Source organism: Scomber japonicus, chromosome 5 (assembly GCF_027409825.1).
Source record: "Scomber japonicus isolate fScoJap1 chromosome 5, fScoJap1.pri, whole genome shotgun sequence".
NCBI classification, from domain to species: domain Eukaryota; kingdom Metazoa; phylum Chordata; class Actinopteri; order Scombriformes; family Scombridae; genus Scomber; species Scomber japonicus.
In genome coordinates, this window is record NC_070582.1 from 4,742,943 (window position 1) to 4,758,540 (window position 15,598).

At 41.5% G+C, this 15,598-nt stretch overlaps 2 protein-coding genes across 2 annotated transcripts; both read left to right on the forward strand.

Annotated features, from left to right (window-relative positions):
• Window positions 1-4,259: 4,259 nt before the first annotated feature.
• Window positions 4,260-8,249, forward strand: commd9 (COMM domain containing 9). Its single transcript, XM_053318925.1, has 6 exons — window positions 4,260-4,326; window positions 5,004-5,120; window positions 5,852-5,991; window positions 6,156-6,190; window positions 6,312-6,415; window positions 8,061-8,249. The coding sequence occupies exons 1-6, from the start codon at window positions 4,273-4,275 to the stop codon at window positions 8,196-8,198; spliced, it is 588 nt and encodes a 195-aa protein (XP_053174900.1). The 5' UTR covers window positions 4,260-4,272; the 3' UTR covers window positions 8,199-8,249.
• A 4,079-nt stretch (window positions 8,250-12,328) lies between these two features.
• Window positions 12,329-14,902, forward strand: LOC128358596 (gamma-crystallin M2-like). Its single transcript, XM_053318930.1, has 3 exons — window positions 12,329-12,361; window positions 14,275-14,517; window positions 14,624-14,902. Exons 1-3 carry the CDS (start codon window positions 12,329-12,331, stop codon window positions 14,900-14,902), a joined length of 555 nt encoding a protein of 184 aa, XP_053174905.1.
• The last annotated feature ends 696 nt before the right edge of the window (window positions 14,903-15,598 follow it).

The following is a 15,598-nucleotide window of genomic DNA, read 5'->3' on the forward strand; positions in this document are numbered from 1 at the left end:
CCTCTGTCCTTCTTTCCTCTGTCCTTCCTTTCCTCCCTCCTTTCCTTCCTTCCCTCCTGCCTTCCTCCCCTCCTTCTTCTTCCTTCTTTCCTTTCCTCCCTTCCTTCCTTCTATCCTTTCCTCCCTCCTTCCTTCCTTCCTGCCTTCCTCCTTTCCTTCCTTCTTCCTTCTTTCATTTCCTCCCTTCCTTCCTTCTTCCCTCCCTCCCTCCTTTCCTTCATTCCCTCCTTTCCTTCCTTCCTCCCTTCCTTCTTTCCTCCCTCCCTCCCTCCCTCCATCTCTCTTTCTTTCCTCTGTCCTTCTTTCCTACCTTCCTCCATTCCTTCTTTTCTCTGTCCTTCCTTCCTTCCTTCCTTCTTTCCTTTCCTCCCTCCTTCCTTCCGTCCTGCCTTCCTCCTTTCCTTCCTTCTTCCTTCTTTCCTTTCCTCCCTTCCTTCCTTCTTCCTTTCCTCCCTCCTTCATTCTCTCTTTTTTTCCTCTGTCCTTCTTTCCTACCTTCCTTCCTCCTTTCCTTCCTTCTTCCTTCCTCCATCCATCCTTCCTTCCTCCCTTCCTTCTGTCCTTCTTTTTTCCCTCCCTCCTTCCTTCATTCTTCCTTCCCCCTTCCTTCTTTCCTCCCTTCCTCCTTCTCTCTTTCATTCCTCTGTCCTTCTTTCCTCTGTCCTTCCTCCCTCCCTCTTTTCCTTCCTTCTTCCTCCTTTCCTTCCTTCTTCCTTCCTACCTCCATCCATCCTTCCTTCCTCCCTTTCTTCCTTAACTCGAGGACAACAGGAGGGTTAAAGGTACTGATACCGAGCCCTAATCATAATCCACATAATATTCCAGGAAAGACGTTTGACAATTAACAAACCAACAAGCATGCACTAAAATAAGATATAAGTGTGTGTATCTGTGTGAGTGTTGCCGTGGAGATGATAGACAGAAGTAACTAATTCTTACTGAGGACTACTTTCCTTCTTTCCTTTCCTCCCTCCTTCCCTCCTTCCCTCCTTCCCTCCTGCCGTCCTCCTTTCCTTCCCCCTTCCTTCTTTCCTCCCTCCCTCCTTCTATCTTTCTTTCCTCTGTCCTTCTTTCCTACCTTCCTACCTTCCTCCCTTCCTTCTTTCCTCTGTCCTTCCTTCCTTCTTTCCTTTCCTCCCTCCTTCCTTCCCTGCCTTCTTCCTTTCCTTCCGTCTTCCTTCTTTCCTTTCCTCCCTCCTTTCCTTCCTTCCCTCCTGCCTTCCTCCCCTCCTTCCTTCTTCCTTCTTTCCTTTCCTCCCTTCCTTCCTTCTATCCTTTCCTCCCTCCTTCCTTCCCTCCTGCCTTCCTCCTTTCCTTACTTCTTCCTTCTTTCATTTCCTCCCTTCCCTCCTTCCTCCCTCCCTCCCTCCTTTCCTTCATTCCCTCCTTTCCTTCCTTCCTCCCTTCCTTCTTTCCTCCCTCCCTCCCTCCATCTCTCTTTCTTTCCTCTGTCCTTCTTTCCTACCTTCCTCCATTCCTTCTTTTCTCTGTCCTTCCTTCCTTCCTTCCTTCTTTCCTTTCCTCCCTCCTTCCTTCCCTCCTGCCTTCCTCCTTTCCTTCCTTCTTCCTTCTTTCCTTTCCTCCCTTCCTTCCTTCTTGCTTTCCTCCCTCCTTCATTCTCTCTTTTTTTCCTCTGTCCTTCTTTCCTACCTTCCTTCCTCCTTTCCTTCCTTCTTCCTTCTTTCCTTTCCTCCCTCCTTTCCTTCTTTCCCTCCTGCCTTCCTCCCTTCTTCCTTCTTTCCTTTCCTTTCCTCCCTTCCTTCCTTCTATCCTTTCCTCCCTCCTTTCCGTCCTTCTTCCTTCCTCCATCCATCCTTCCTTCCTCCCTTCTGTCCTTCTTTTTTCCCTCCCTCCTTCCTTCCTTCTTTCCTCCCTTCCTTATCCTAATCATAATCCAGATAATATTCCAGGACAGACGTTTGACAATTAACGAACCAACAATCATGCACACAAGGTTTGTCTAAAATAAGATATAAGTGTGTGTATCAGTGTCAGTGAGGAAACTTTAATCTGCACCTGTCAGATCTAGAGCAGGCTTACCTTTTCTGGTGTGGCTCCATAGTACAAGTCTGTTCGCCTCAATCAAGGAACCAGTCAACGCCTCCTCGACGTTCCTCCTGCTGTAACAGGAAACACTAAAACAATTAATTATGACTGAGTTAATTATTGTCCTGTACACGCTGTCAGCTTTCTTGTACTTTGTTCTCTGATGTTTTGAAAATTTCCCTGCAGTATCTGCTCAGAGTCGCAGGCCACATACAGCAGGATAGAGAACAAATCTGTGACTTGTGATTTACGGGGGATCGGTTGTAACACTTTCTTAACCCTTAAACAGGCAGCGTGCACCAGGAGATACAGACTCTTTAACACCTGCCTTGAATTAAACTCGATTGGTAGAATTAAAGCTTGTTTGGTAGGTTTATACTTTGATAGAAATGATAAAAATCAAATAAAGCATTCAGTTGTTTTTACCATTAAAACCATTTTATATCTTAATAAGGGCAACGTATGACTCATAAAAACTCAAAATATACAAAATATTTTAAAAAATGTATTTATTTAAATGTTTTACTAATGTGCACATGAGATGACTAGGATTTTATTTTTCACATCTCATTTTTCCACTCCTGCCTGTTTAAGGGTTAAAAGGTGTTACTGTACAACCATCTACACCCCTGTCAGACATTGTGTAGTTAGCTGTAGCAACATGGTGATTTGAAATTAGCATAGATGAAATGTCTCCTGCTCTCTATAATTTAACACAAATGACATAATTCAATCTTAAACAGAATCAGAATTAATAAGAATTGACTTGATTCTTACCTGAAAATGTGTATTTTTGCTGTAAACTCTACACACGTCTTCACACAGCCATGTAAACAACCCTAACCCTGTAAGATCAGCGAGGGAGTGGCTATATGTGTGAAATTGATCACAAGACTCTTATGTCATCATTTATTGGTGAAAGTGAAACCTTTACAACCCTAACTACATCTGATGCTACTTTATACTTCCACTCCACTACATCTCAGAGGGAAATATTGTTGTTTCTACTCCACTACATTTATCTGACGGCTTTAGTTACTTTTCAGGTGAAGATTTGACACAATGGATAATATAACAAGCTTTTAAAATACAACACATTGTTAAAGATGAAACCAAAAAGCAGTGTGTAGTCAGGCTCACATTTCAGATGTCTATGAGTTGTTAACAGCTCCACCAAATAGTGATTTTTCCCTCTAAACTTCTCACATGCTTTCATTTCAATAAATGTTCAAATGATCCAATATTTCAGCAAAAATCAAAGATTAGAGAAAAAGTCCAAAAACTGAAAACACATTTGTGTATCAGAACTTTTTTTTGTTCTTTCCTCTCCCATTAATCATCTCACCAGCCCTCACATTTATCTGCTGACCCTTTGGAGGGGCCCCACCCCTAGGTTGGGAACCACTGGACTAAACTAGCTAACTGTATATAAAGTAGTATAAACTAGCTAACTGTATATAAAGTAGTATAAACTAGCTAACTGTATATAAAGTAGTATAAACTAGCTAACTGTATATAAAGTAGTGTAAACTAGCTAACTGTATATAAAGTAGTATAAACTAGCTAACTGTATATAAAGTAGTGTAAACTAGCTAACTGTATATAAAGTAGTATAAACTAGCTAACTGTATATAAAGTAGTGTAAACTAGCTAACTGTATATAAAATAGTATAAACTAGCTAACTGTATATAAAGTAGTGTAAACTAGCTAACTGTATATAAAGTAGTATAAACTAGCTAACTGTATATAAAGTAGTGTAAACTAGCTAACTGTATATAAAGTAGTATAAACTAGCTAACTGTATATAAAGTAGTATAAACTAGCTAACTGTATATAAAGTAGTATAAACTAGCTCCACCTCCAGCAGCTACAACAGTAACATGCTGCTCTAACACTGATGCTTCACTATTAATAATCTAATGATGTCATATATAATAATATAGCACTACTTTTACTGTAATACTGCATACTACATCACTATAATACTGCAGTACTTTTACTGTAATACTGCATACTACATCACTCATAATACTGCAGTACTTTTACTGTAATACTGCATACTACATCACTCATAATACTGCAGTACTTTTACTGTAACACTACATGCTACATTCGCTAGTGTACTTTGTTTTTAAAAGCGTGTTTTTATCTAACGGACTACATTTCCCATGAGCACCAGCGTCACCGTTCTGTCATGTGACCATCGCCCAACGTCACATGTCAACATGGCTGCTTCTGTCTCCAGCGAACATTTCGACAATTTGCAGCTTCTTCTGAAGGTACAGCTTTATAATATCAATGTTTTTCTTAAAGGTTCAGCTTCTAAACTTTAACAATGTGTTGGTTTGTTGTCTGAATGTTTATAAGAGTTAACAAGAGTTCTTCTAAGAGCTAAAAGCTAACAGCTAACAGCGTTCACAACAGCTGCATTATAACAGGATGTATAAATAAACTCTGATAAAAGACACTTTTACTTTATTTTAAGTGTTATTAAAGTTAACCATTGATGCAGAGGGATGTGTGTTTAACTCGTTATGAAGTGTCGTTAATTTTCCTTAAAGAAAGAGAGCAATTCATTATTTTAATATATAATTTTAATCTGTGCAATAACAATATTATCTTTGGTATATTACCACTCAATACCGATGTTACTGTTTGCTGTAAATAATGTCACAATTATTATTTTTATTATATATATTTCTACTATTATTGTTATTGTTTTTAGTACTTATTTATTGTTCTTTATTCTATTTTTACTCTCCACTTGCTGCTGTAATAATGCAAATGTCCTCATTGTGGGACTAATAAAGGAATATCTCATCTTGTTTAAGTCGTTTATTTAAAGCAAAAATGCCCCAAAAAACCTCCAGCAGCATCTTCTCCAATGTGATTAGTTTCTAGTGTTTCATTAAATTAAACTTAACATCTTTGTGTGCTGATGTTTTTGTCTCTTCAGGCTCCGTCTAAAGAAGCTGTGAGAGATGTTTGTGTTCAGAGTCACAGAGGTCCGAGCCGCCGGCTGACAGAAACCACAGCAGCTACATTCAGCATCGCTCCTGCTCAGGCTGCACAGGTAACACACACACACACACACACACACACCTGAGTATGATGTCATTCTCATCATCTGTTGTATAGTTTAGTTAAATGTTGGTAGGTTTATAATGTTTTTATTTGATTTTTAAGTTATTTTTGTCTATATATCATTATCTACAAACTATATTCTATTATATACTATTCTTAATTTTACTGCTCGTGTTCTGAGTTTGACATACCACAGAAAAGTGTGTTGTTAACCACCCTGCCACTGATTTAAAAAATCACCAAATATATGAAATTAGGCTTCAAAGTTGTGTAAAAATCAGCCTCTTTCTCTGCTCCCAAACACAGAAACCCCGCCCCCTACCAAGTGTCACCTGTCAATCAAAGTCACCACCTCTACCAGAAACATAGACGCTACGTCTGAGAGCTTTCTGCTGCTAACTCGGCGGCTAACTCAGCTAACTGGCTAACTGTGGACTGTAGTAGTAGTAGTGTGTGCTGAATGTATTTCTACCTCTACAGCAGCAGGGGCGGGTTTATGCTAATCACTAAATCCTGAACACAGAAATGTTGAAACACAGTTTGTGAAGCCTAGCTCCACAATTCAAATCTAAATGGTTGAAATGCTTTTTACACCTTTTTTAGAAATACATTTATGACCTATTTAATGTGTTTAGAAGAAAATGTCTGAATTCACTTGACACGTCCTATAATGTAATCGTGAGGGTTCATTTCAATTTGTATTTGTCGTCTTTCCTCCAGCTCGTCCAGTCTCTCCACGTTCTGTCCCATCACGTCCTCTTCCACAACCTCAGCTCTCCGGAGCAGATCCTCCTCCTCTTCCCCGAATCTTTCCACTCCAGTCTGAAGAACCTGATCACCAAGATCCTGCTGGAGAACAGGTCAGCTCCGAAACGCCAATTAGCAATGGAAGCGGTGCAATGCCTAAAATCTTGCAGAAAAATATCAAGAGCTTCACACGTTCTTCTTCATAATGGTCGACTTTAATCAACGACGTAAGTTCAGGTTGTAATGACATCACACGTCTTCCTCTGATGTTTTTCAGTCCGACGTGGAAAACAGAAGCTGTCGGTGATCACAGTGAGTATAATCCATAATTACACTTTATCTGAATGTACTGATGTGTGTGTTAGATCCTAAACTCTGTGTGTGTGTGTGTGTGTGTGTGTGTGTGTGTGTGTGTGTGTGTGTGTGTGTATAGTCTCTCTCCCCCAGCTGAAGGAGTTGGACTGGAGAGTCGACATGGTGACGGGCTCAGACTCGGTCAGTCGGATGTCCGTCCCGACCTGCATGGTTCAGTTTAAGGTTGGTATGAAGTGTATAAAAGCAGAACTTCCTGATTAATTATTATTAGAGAATTATCAGAGACTAGCTGTCTTTACTGTTTTGGTTCACTCTCAGCGCTTTCATATCGTTGCTTTCAGAATAAAAGCATAGTACAGTACCGCCTCAGGAGTTGGTAGAGAGTAAAAACAGAGCTAAAAGAGAGAGAATATTGGTTGAGTTTCAGCTCATAGTTTAGCTGTCCGGCTGCAACTTTTACTGTTCTGGTTCACTCTCAGTGCTCTCATAGCGTTGCTTTCAGAATAAAAGCGCTGTACACTACCTGCTCAAACAAACGCAGTTATCTGTAGACCAACTGGTGAACATAGTGGAGCATTTAGAAACTTTAAGAGCTCCATATAATTCCCTCAGGCGTTGGTAGAGAGTAAAACCAGAACTAAATTACTCCTAATGAATGATAATGTTGATCAATTGGAATTAGGGCTGGGCAATTAATCGAAAAAATAATCAAAACCGACATTTAGAAACTCTAATCGACTTAATCTTGCTCATGTCAGTCAATCGTGGTGTTCACTGTTGCCATGACAACAAAGGTTGCATATCTTTAAAGGAGTTTGAAAACTTGTCTCCAGTGATGATTTGAACCCAAACCATGGACAGAAACACGACTCCTACTGAATGATGATGTTGATCAGTTAAAGCTGGATGTGGAAATAAGTTCAACATGTCAGATTAAACTTGTGAACAAAAGGTTTAAAGTTTATCTGAGTTTAAATAACTTTCTTTGTCTACTACAGTAACACATCATTACTCAACACCCAAATTAGTCAATTTAACCCTCCTGTTGTCTTCCAGTCGAGGAAGGGAGGTAGAAGGAAGGAGTGAAGGAAGGAAGGGAGGTGAAAAGACGGAAGGAAGGGAGGGAGGGAGGAAGCAAGGAAGGGAAGGAAGGAAGAAGGAAGGAAAGGAGGGAGGAAGAAGGAAAGGATGGACGGGAGGAAAGGAGAAGGGAGGGAGGAAGAAGGAAGGGAGGGAGGGAGGTGAAAGGAAGGGAGGAAGGGAGGGAAGGAGGGAGGAAGAAGGGAGGGAGAGAGGAAGGGAGGTGAAAGGAAGGAATGAAGGAAGGAAGGGAGGTGAAAGGATGGAAGGAAGGGAGGAAAGAGAGAAGGACGGAAGGAAGGGAGGAAGAAGGAAGGAAGGAAGGAAAAAAGGACAGGAAGGAAGGGAGGAAGGTAGGGGGGTAGAAGGAAGAAGGAAGGAAAGGAGGGAGGAAGGACGCAAGGAAGGAAAGGAGAAGAGGAAAAAAGGAAGGGAGGTAGAAGGAAGGTAAGGACGGAGGAAGGAAGGAAGGAAAGGAAAGAAGGAAGGATGGAGGAAAGAAGGAAGGAAAGGAGGGAGGAAGGAAGGAAGAAAAGAAAAGAAGGAACGACGGGGGAAAGAAGGAAGGTAAGAGGGAGGGAAGAAAGAGAGAAGGAGAGAGGGAGGGAGGAAAGAAGGAAGGAGGGAAGGACAGAAGGATGGAAGGAAGGAAGGGAGGAAGGAACAGTCAAAACAGACAGGGTCAATCTGACCCGGGAGGACGACACAAATATTAAAAACAGATTTATATAAATGTTCAAAGTCCAGTTAATCTATTTTCTACTCTTCTCGGTGTGTTTGTCTGCAGATGGAGGATCCGTGTCCGTCGGCGGGCAGCGAGTCGGTTTCCGCGGTGACGGTGGAGCTGGGCAGGGAGTCTCTGGACACCATACTGGACGGACTGGGACGCATCCGTGATCAGCTGTCTGTGGTCGCTGGGAAATAAGGACAGCTGATTGGCTCGTTCATATGATGACATCACAGACTCTTATTTTACAGACAGCTTCAATCTTCACGTTGGACCAAAATGTTCATTTATTTTGTTTTTTTTTTCTTCTCATTTTATAAACTAATTACAATGAACTTAGTTTGTAGACTGAAAAATAATCATGTGCAATTTTTAACCTTCCTGTTGTCCTCGAGTCAAGGGAGGAAGGAAGAAGGAGGGTAGGGAGGAAAGGAAAGAAAGAAAGAAAGAAGGAAGGAAGGAAGGATGGAGTGCAATTTTTAACCTTCCTGTTGTCCTCGAGTCAAGGGAGGAAGGAAGAAGGAAGGAATGAAGGAAAGGAAGGAGGGAGTAAAGAAGGAAGGGAGGAAGGTAGAGGGGAGGAAAGAAAGAGAGAATGAGGGAGGAATGAAGGACAGAAGGGAGGAAGGAAAGAAGGCAGGAAGGAGGAAAGAGAGAGGAAGGAAGGAAGGAAAGAAAGAACAGTAAAAACAGACGGAGTCAATTTGACCCGGGAGGACGACAGGAAGGTTAATAAACCATGTAACCTTTCAGTCCGTCTTCAAGTTAAAATATTAAATGTATGAAAACTGCAAGAACAAAAAAAAAAAAAAACACACACACATTGCAAATCTTTATATTGTCAGTTTTTTTTTATTATATTTTTTGGCTGTTGATCATCAGATAAAAGAAGAAACCGACAACTTGAGATTAACATTTTGTAAATTGATTAATTAATAATAAAAAATACATAGAAGTCTCAACATGTACCTGCAGCAGTGTGAAAATAAAGTATACAGTTATAACCAGGGTGCTATAAGGGGGTGAAATGGCCCCATGACTGAGAAGTGCCCTAAAAACATTATAACAGGGGTGTCAAACATGCGGCCCGTGGGCCAGAAGCGGCCCGCCGAGAGGTCCAATCCGGCCCAGTTTCCTTCTTCCTCTTTTCTTTCCTTCTGTCTGTCCTTCCTTCCTTTCTTCCTCCCTATCTTATTTTCCTTCCTTGTTTCCTTCCATCTGTCTTCCCTTCCTTCCTTCCTGTATTCTTTCTTCTCCTCCTTCTTTTCCTTCCTTCCTTCTTTCCTTTCCTTCTTTCCTTCCATCTGTCTTCCCTTCCTTCCTCCCTGTCTTTTCATTCCTTCCTTACATCTGTCAAAAAAAAAAAAACAACTTTATTTTTCCTTGTACTCTTTCTTGGTCGGACTTGTTGATCATAATGGTCACATGATCGACTGTTTCATTTCTCATTTTGACGGCTGGGTGGCCAATAAACCGTAAGCCCAGTGAGGAAGCCAAAAAAAAAAAAAAAAAGGAAAAGAAAGAAGCGGCTGCAAAAAAAGAAAATAAAGTCTCACAAAAAAAAAAAAACATTGGTGAAATATATTTGATATTAAAAATGACTTGATTTCATCTCCTTTAACAACCTTTAACATTTCTAAATTACTTTGATTTTGATAATTTTCCAGGACATTAATGAATGTCTTTTGCCACCCAAGAGGGCAGTTTCATGTGTTTTGGCTCTCAAGAGGGCAGTTTAGTGTCTTTTGCCACCCAAGAGGGCAGTTTAGTGTCTTTTGCCAACCAGGAGGGCAGTTTCATGTGTTTTGCCACCCAAGAGGGCAGTTTAGTGTGTTTTGCCAAACAGGAGGGCAGCTTAGAACACGTTATGGCTCCCAAGAGGGCAGTTTAGTGTCTTTTGCCACCCAGGAGGGCAGTTTCATGTGTTTCGCCAACCAGGAGGGCAGCTTAGAACGCATTTTGGCTCCCAAGAGGGCAGTTTAGTGTCTTTTGCCACCCAAGAGGGCAGTTTAGTGTCTTTTGCCACCCAAGAGGGCAGTTTAGTGTCTTTTGCCAACCAGGAGGGCAGTTGCGTGTGTTTTGCCAACCAGGAGGGCAGTTTAGTGTGTTTTGCCACCCAAGAGGGCAGTTTAGTGTGTTTTGCCATCCAAGAGGGCAGTTTCATGTGTTTTGCCACCCAAGAGGGCAGTTTCATGTGTTTTGCCAACCAGGAGGGCAGTTTTGTGTGTTTTGCCAACCAGGAGGGCAGCTTAGAACGCATTTTGGCTCCCAAGAGGGCAGTTTAGTGTGTTTTGCCACCCAAGAGGGCAGTTTCATGTGTTTTGCCAACCAGGAGGGCAGTTTCATGTGTTTTGCCAACCAGGAGGGCAGCTTAGAACACGTTTTGCCACCCAAGAGGGCAGTTTAGTGTCTTTTGCCACCCAAGAGGGCAGTTTAGTGTGTTTTGCCACCCAGGAGGGCAGTTTCATGTGTTTTGCCACCCAGGAGGGCAGTTTCATGTGTTTCGCCAACCAGGAGGGCAGTTTAGAACGCATTTTGGCTCCCAAAAGGGCAGTGTAGTGTCTTTTGCCACCCAAGAGGGCAGTTTAGTGTCTTTTGCCAACCAGGAGGGCAGTTGCGTGTGTTTTGCCAACCAGGAGGGCAGCTTAGAATGCATTTTGGCTCCCAAGAGGGCAGTTTAGTGTCTTTTGCCACCCAAGAGGGCAGTTTAGTGTCTTTTGCCACCCAAGAGGGCAGTTTAGTGTCTTTTGCCACCCAAGAGGGCAGTTTAGTGTGTTTTGCCACCCAAGAGGGCAGTTTCATGTGTTTTGCCACCCAAGAGGGCAGTTTAGTGTGTTTTGCCAACCAGGAGGGCAGTTTAGTGTCTTTTGCCACCCAAGAGGGCAGTTTCGTGTGTTTTGGCTCCCAAGAGGGCAGTTTCATGTGTTTTGCCAACCAGGAGGGCAGTTTCATGTGTTTTGCCACCCAAGAGGGCAGTTTAGTGTGTTTTGCCAACCAGGAGGGCAGTTTCATGTGTTTTGCCAACCAGGAGGGCAGTTTAGTGTGTTTTGCTAACCAGGAGGGCAGTTTCATGTGTTTTGCCAACCAGGGTAGTTTCATGTGTTTTGCCAACCAGGAGGGCAGTTTCATGTGTTTTGCCACCGAAGAGGGCAGTTTCATGTGTTTTGCCAACTAGGAGGGCAGTTTCATGTGTTTCGCCAACCAGGAGGGCAGTTTCGTGTGTTTTGCCACCCAAGAGGGCAGTTTAGTGTGTTTTGCCACCCAAGAGGGCAGTTTCATGTGTTTCGCCAACCAGGAGGGCAGTTTCATGTGTTTTGCCACCCAAGAGGGCAGTTTCATGTGTTTCGCCAACCAGGAGGGCAGTTTCATGTGTTTCGCCAACCAGGAGGGCAGCTTAGAACGCGTTATGGCTCCCAAGAGCGCAGTTTCATGTGTTTTGCCACCCAAGAGGGCAGTTTAGTGTCTTTTGCCAACCAGGAGGGCAGTTTAGTGTGTTTTGCCACCCAAGAGGGCAGTTTCATGTGTTTCGCCAACCAGGAGGGCAGTTTCATGTGTTTTGCCACCCAAGAGGGCAGTTTCATGTGTTTCGCCAACCAGGAGGGCAGCTTAGAACGCATTTTGGCTCCCAAGAGGGCAGTTTAGTGTCTTTTGCCACCCAAGAGGGCAGTTTAGTGTGTTTTGCCAACCAGGAGGGCAGCTTAGAACGCGTTTTGGCTCTCAAGAGGGCAGTTTATCGCGCGTTTTTCAACAATTGGGCCATGAGGGGGTGTGACCGCCCTTCCCTTCCTTTTTTGTCTTATGTTGTGTTCTGAAAATAATAAGGCAGCTACCATATGTAGTATGACATGTTGCAGGGGGGGGAATTCTCCAGGAAACTAATGAAGTCTATGTACTGTAATATCCCCGAAAGTGCAACCTACATAAACAGAAAAGTCAACCTTCAAGACGAATTAGATTCAACATTTTGCCAGTGAGGGTTAAATGGGTTAACAAAGTGCCGCTAATGCCGGAGGCCCCACGCAGTCATTGAATGGTCTTTATTGAATGGTCATTGGTGAAGAGGCCCACATGAAACAAGGGGAGAGCGGTGACTATGACATGCAACAAAAGTCCCTTGTCATATTCGGACCAGAGATGTTGCAGTTATGCGACATGTACAGTAACCATTCAACTACCGGGTGCTCCATCACGGTCATTGTCAACCCTTTCAAAGGAGGCTTTGTGCGTCTCTGCTGACTCAGCGCTCTGAAGCATAAAGCAGCTCGATACTCAGGTGTATAAAAGCTGGGAGCTCAGACAGGTATGGAGCACGTCAACAACACGTAAGCATGACCACCACTGAGATGAACATGATGGGCAAGGTAAGTCCCGGGATGTGTCACTTCTCTACATTTTATTTTGAAAAAAAAAAAAGAAAAAGAAAAAAAGAATGGAGAAAAACAAAATAAAAATAAGAGTGAGGTCAACTGGAAAAATACAAGTTTTTAGGTCAAATGGCGAGATTGATCATTATTGATGCCGATCACCTGATATAGTCACCTGATCAGACTGCTAAGGTATTGATTATTAATGTTTATATGATCAATCAGCTCAATAGGGTCAGGTTTTTACACTCAAGTGCTTTTCCTGTTCAGTTTGCTTTAAACTATGGAGATACCTGTTTTTACCAGATCTAGCAATGATATAAGTATAAATATTTAGATGATGCTTTAATTACAGGCCAAATATTTAAAAAATAATTTTAAAAGGTTATTTTTTTAATCACAATGTCTAGTAAAATTGAAAAATATACTACTATTACTACTGTTACTACTACTATTAGTAATACTACTAAATAATAATGATAATAATAATTAAAGAATAAAGTTTCCAGTAAAAGAGAATCGTGAATTTAAAGCTTTAAAGTTATTAAACAAGGAAAGCAACAACAGAAAAACTGTTATTAAATAATGAATAAAAGTTATATTAGAATCATGTAAAATATATAAATAGGTAAAAAGTTAAAATGCGAACAGCAGGACGATAGAGCAGCACAGAAGAAAATGTTCAATTCAATGCTGACGACTTAAAAAAAAAACATTTTAAATGAGAGAGAAATGACTGAGAAAATACAATTTGATTTATAAGCTTTTAGGGAGAAAACATTATTGTAAACTATTTTATGTAAAAAAGCAGCTACTGGTTTTACTGGCTAACCTGTCAGACTGTGAGACTTCTGAATTAACCCATAAATATTTTGTAAAACTTTAAAAAATACTGTTTAATTTCACTATTTAATTTCATAACATATTTATTAGTTCCTGCTGCTACTTGTAATATCCAATTTTTATTTTTACTTTCTACTCTTTCATTATACTGTAAGAACTGTTGGTACAGCATTTACAGAAATACTTATATCATTTATTTCTCCTTAACTCTTAAATGTCCAGTTTCTCCATTGTTATTTTTCCCAGCAGTGACTTCATTTAATAACAACGGAGTATTTATTGAAAACTGAACCTCTTTCTGATAATGATTCAGGCAGAACAGTGCCATCTGCAGGCCGAGTGCCGCTACTGCAGCTGAATGTAGGGATTAAATATAATATGTGCATTTGAAATTAAAAAATATATATATATATATTATGATTAGGTTCAGAGTGATCAATCCACAGCAAAGTATATAAAGAGAACATACTAAATAAAGAGGCAAAAACAAGACAAGGGTTAGAGAAAACATGAATCAAAAACCTAAAACGTGTTGTAAAAATGCATAAAAACCTGCAGATATCAGCTGTTAAGTGAGTACAACAGAGATTCATTGTTAACTCTCAGTCAAAAACACTTCTTAAACACTAAAAACACCAAACTGCTAAACATTAACATCTGCTCCTTGTTCTTTCTGCCGGTGAAAATGAAGAATTAATACACATATTGGATGAATATGGATACTGATTTGCAGCACCCTTTGGTCTAGTTGCTCAGGGGTTCATCCTTCAGTGCCAATTTTGGTTGGTGTTAAACTGAAATGACTTTTTTTTTCAATTTCATGCATTCATCTGTTATTGCTCTTGTTGATGAAATCACCAAAGCAGCAGTGGATTGACGATGTGGCAGAAACAGACATGGTTCTGAGATGTCTGTTTTCAGCGTCTAGGGCCAAATTTAAACCAAAATACAACCTCCAATCTGCTATCAATCTACTACATGTTTAAATGGTTCAGATCTGATTCTGCATCCGCGTAGTGAACCAAGTATCACTTATTTTACAACCAACGCTTTTCTCTCTGTCTCAGATCATCTTCTACGAGGACAGGAACTTCCAGGGTCGTTCCTATGAGTGCAGCAGCGACTGCGCTGACATGTCCTCCTACCTGAGCAGGTGCCACTCCTGCAAGGTGGAGAGGGGCTGTTTCATGGTGTACAACCGCACCAACTTCATGGGCAACCAGTACTTCATGAGGAGGGGCGAGTACGCTGACAACATGAGCATGATGGGCATGAGCGACTGCATCAAGTCTTGCCGCATGATCCCCATGGTAACCACACAGTACCATCACTTAAATTCACTCCAGAGATCTATTTATTTGTTCTGCTGATACTGAATGATGGTTGATTATTGACGAGTGGCTCCATGTGTTGCAGCACCGTGGATCTTACAGGATGAAGATCTACGAGAGGGAGAACTTCGAGGGCCAGATGTACGAGCTGACCGAGGACTGTGACGACATCATGAGCCGTTACAGCATGTCCAGCTGCATGTCCTGCAACGTGATGGAGGGACACTGGCTGATGTACGAGCAGCCCCAGTACAGGGGCAGGATGATGTACATGAGGCCCGGAGAGTACAGGAACTTCATGAACATGGGCATGGGCAACATGAGGTTCATGAGCATGAGGCGCATCATGGACTCTTATTATTAGACTCACCCTGGAAACACTGAAATACCAATAAAGTGCTTTTTGTGTTAAAATTTACTGTGTGTTCTGTTGGATATTGTTTTGCAGGTATTTGGTTATAAAGCCAAAGTATTGGACAAAAGAGAATCAACGTTTTTACAGATCATTCAATGTGTGAAGCAAATTTCACAGAAATCCATCAAATAGGTGTTGAGATATTTCAGCGTTAATCAATGTTGGTGGAACAACCAAGGAAACATGCTGCTATCATTGCTAAGACCATGCATGTCACAAAAAAGGCACACTTATTGATAGTCTTAACCATAAGAAATCAAGTGAGAAGTATAGTATAGAACTTGTATAGAGACGGAAGTCTTTTGACACCAAAACGGGTGACCCCTGGTGGCCTTTTGATAGAATGCAGTTCTAAGTTACTTCCGCGTTGGCCTCATTTCAGAGGACCGGAGCTCCCCGCCTGGTCTAAGACCCAAGCTTTTATTTAGCATGCATTTTAAATGTCTCCTAGATATTTGGGAGTAGTAGGACCCAGCAGCGTAATATCATGGTGATAGGCTCCGGTGCATTTTTTTTTTTTTTTGTGCCCTAAACTCAAGCGCAAGCACAGCCACTCCAGAGAACTGCTATTGTCACTATAAGTAGGCTAACATTTACAGGTGATTGGCCACACACTCATCCTGCAAACCAGCCATGGACAGCAGC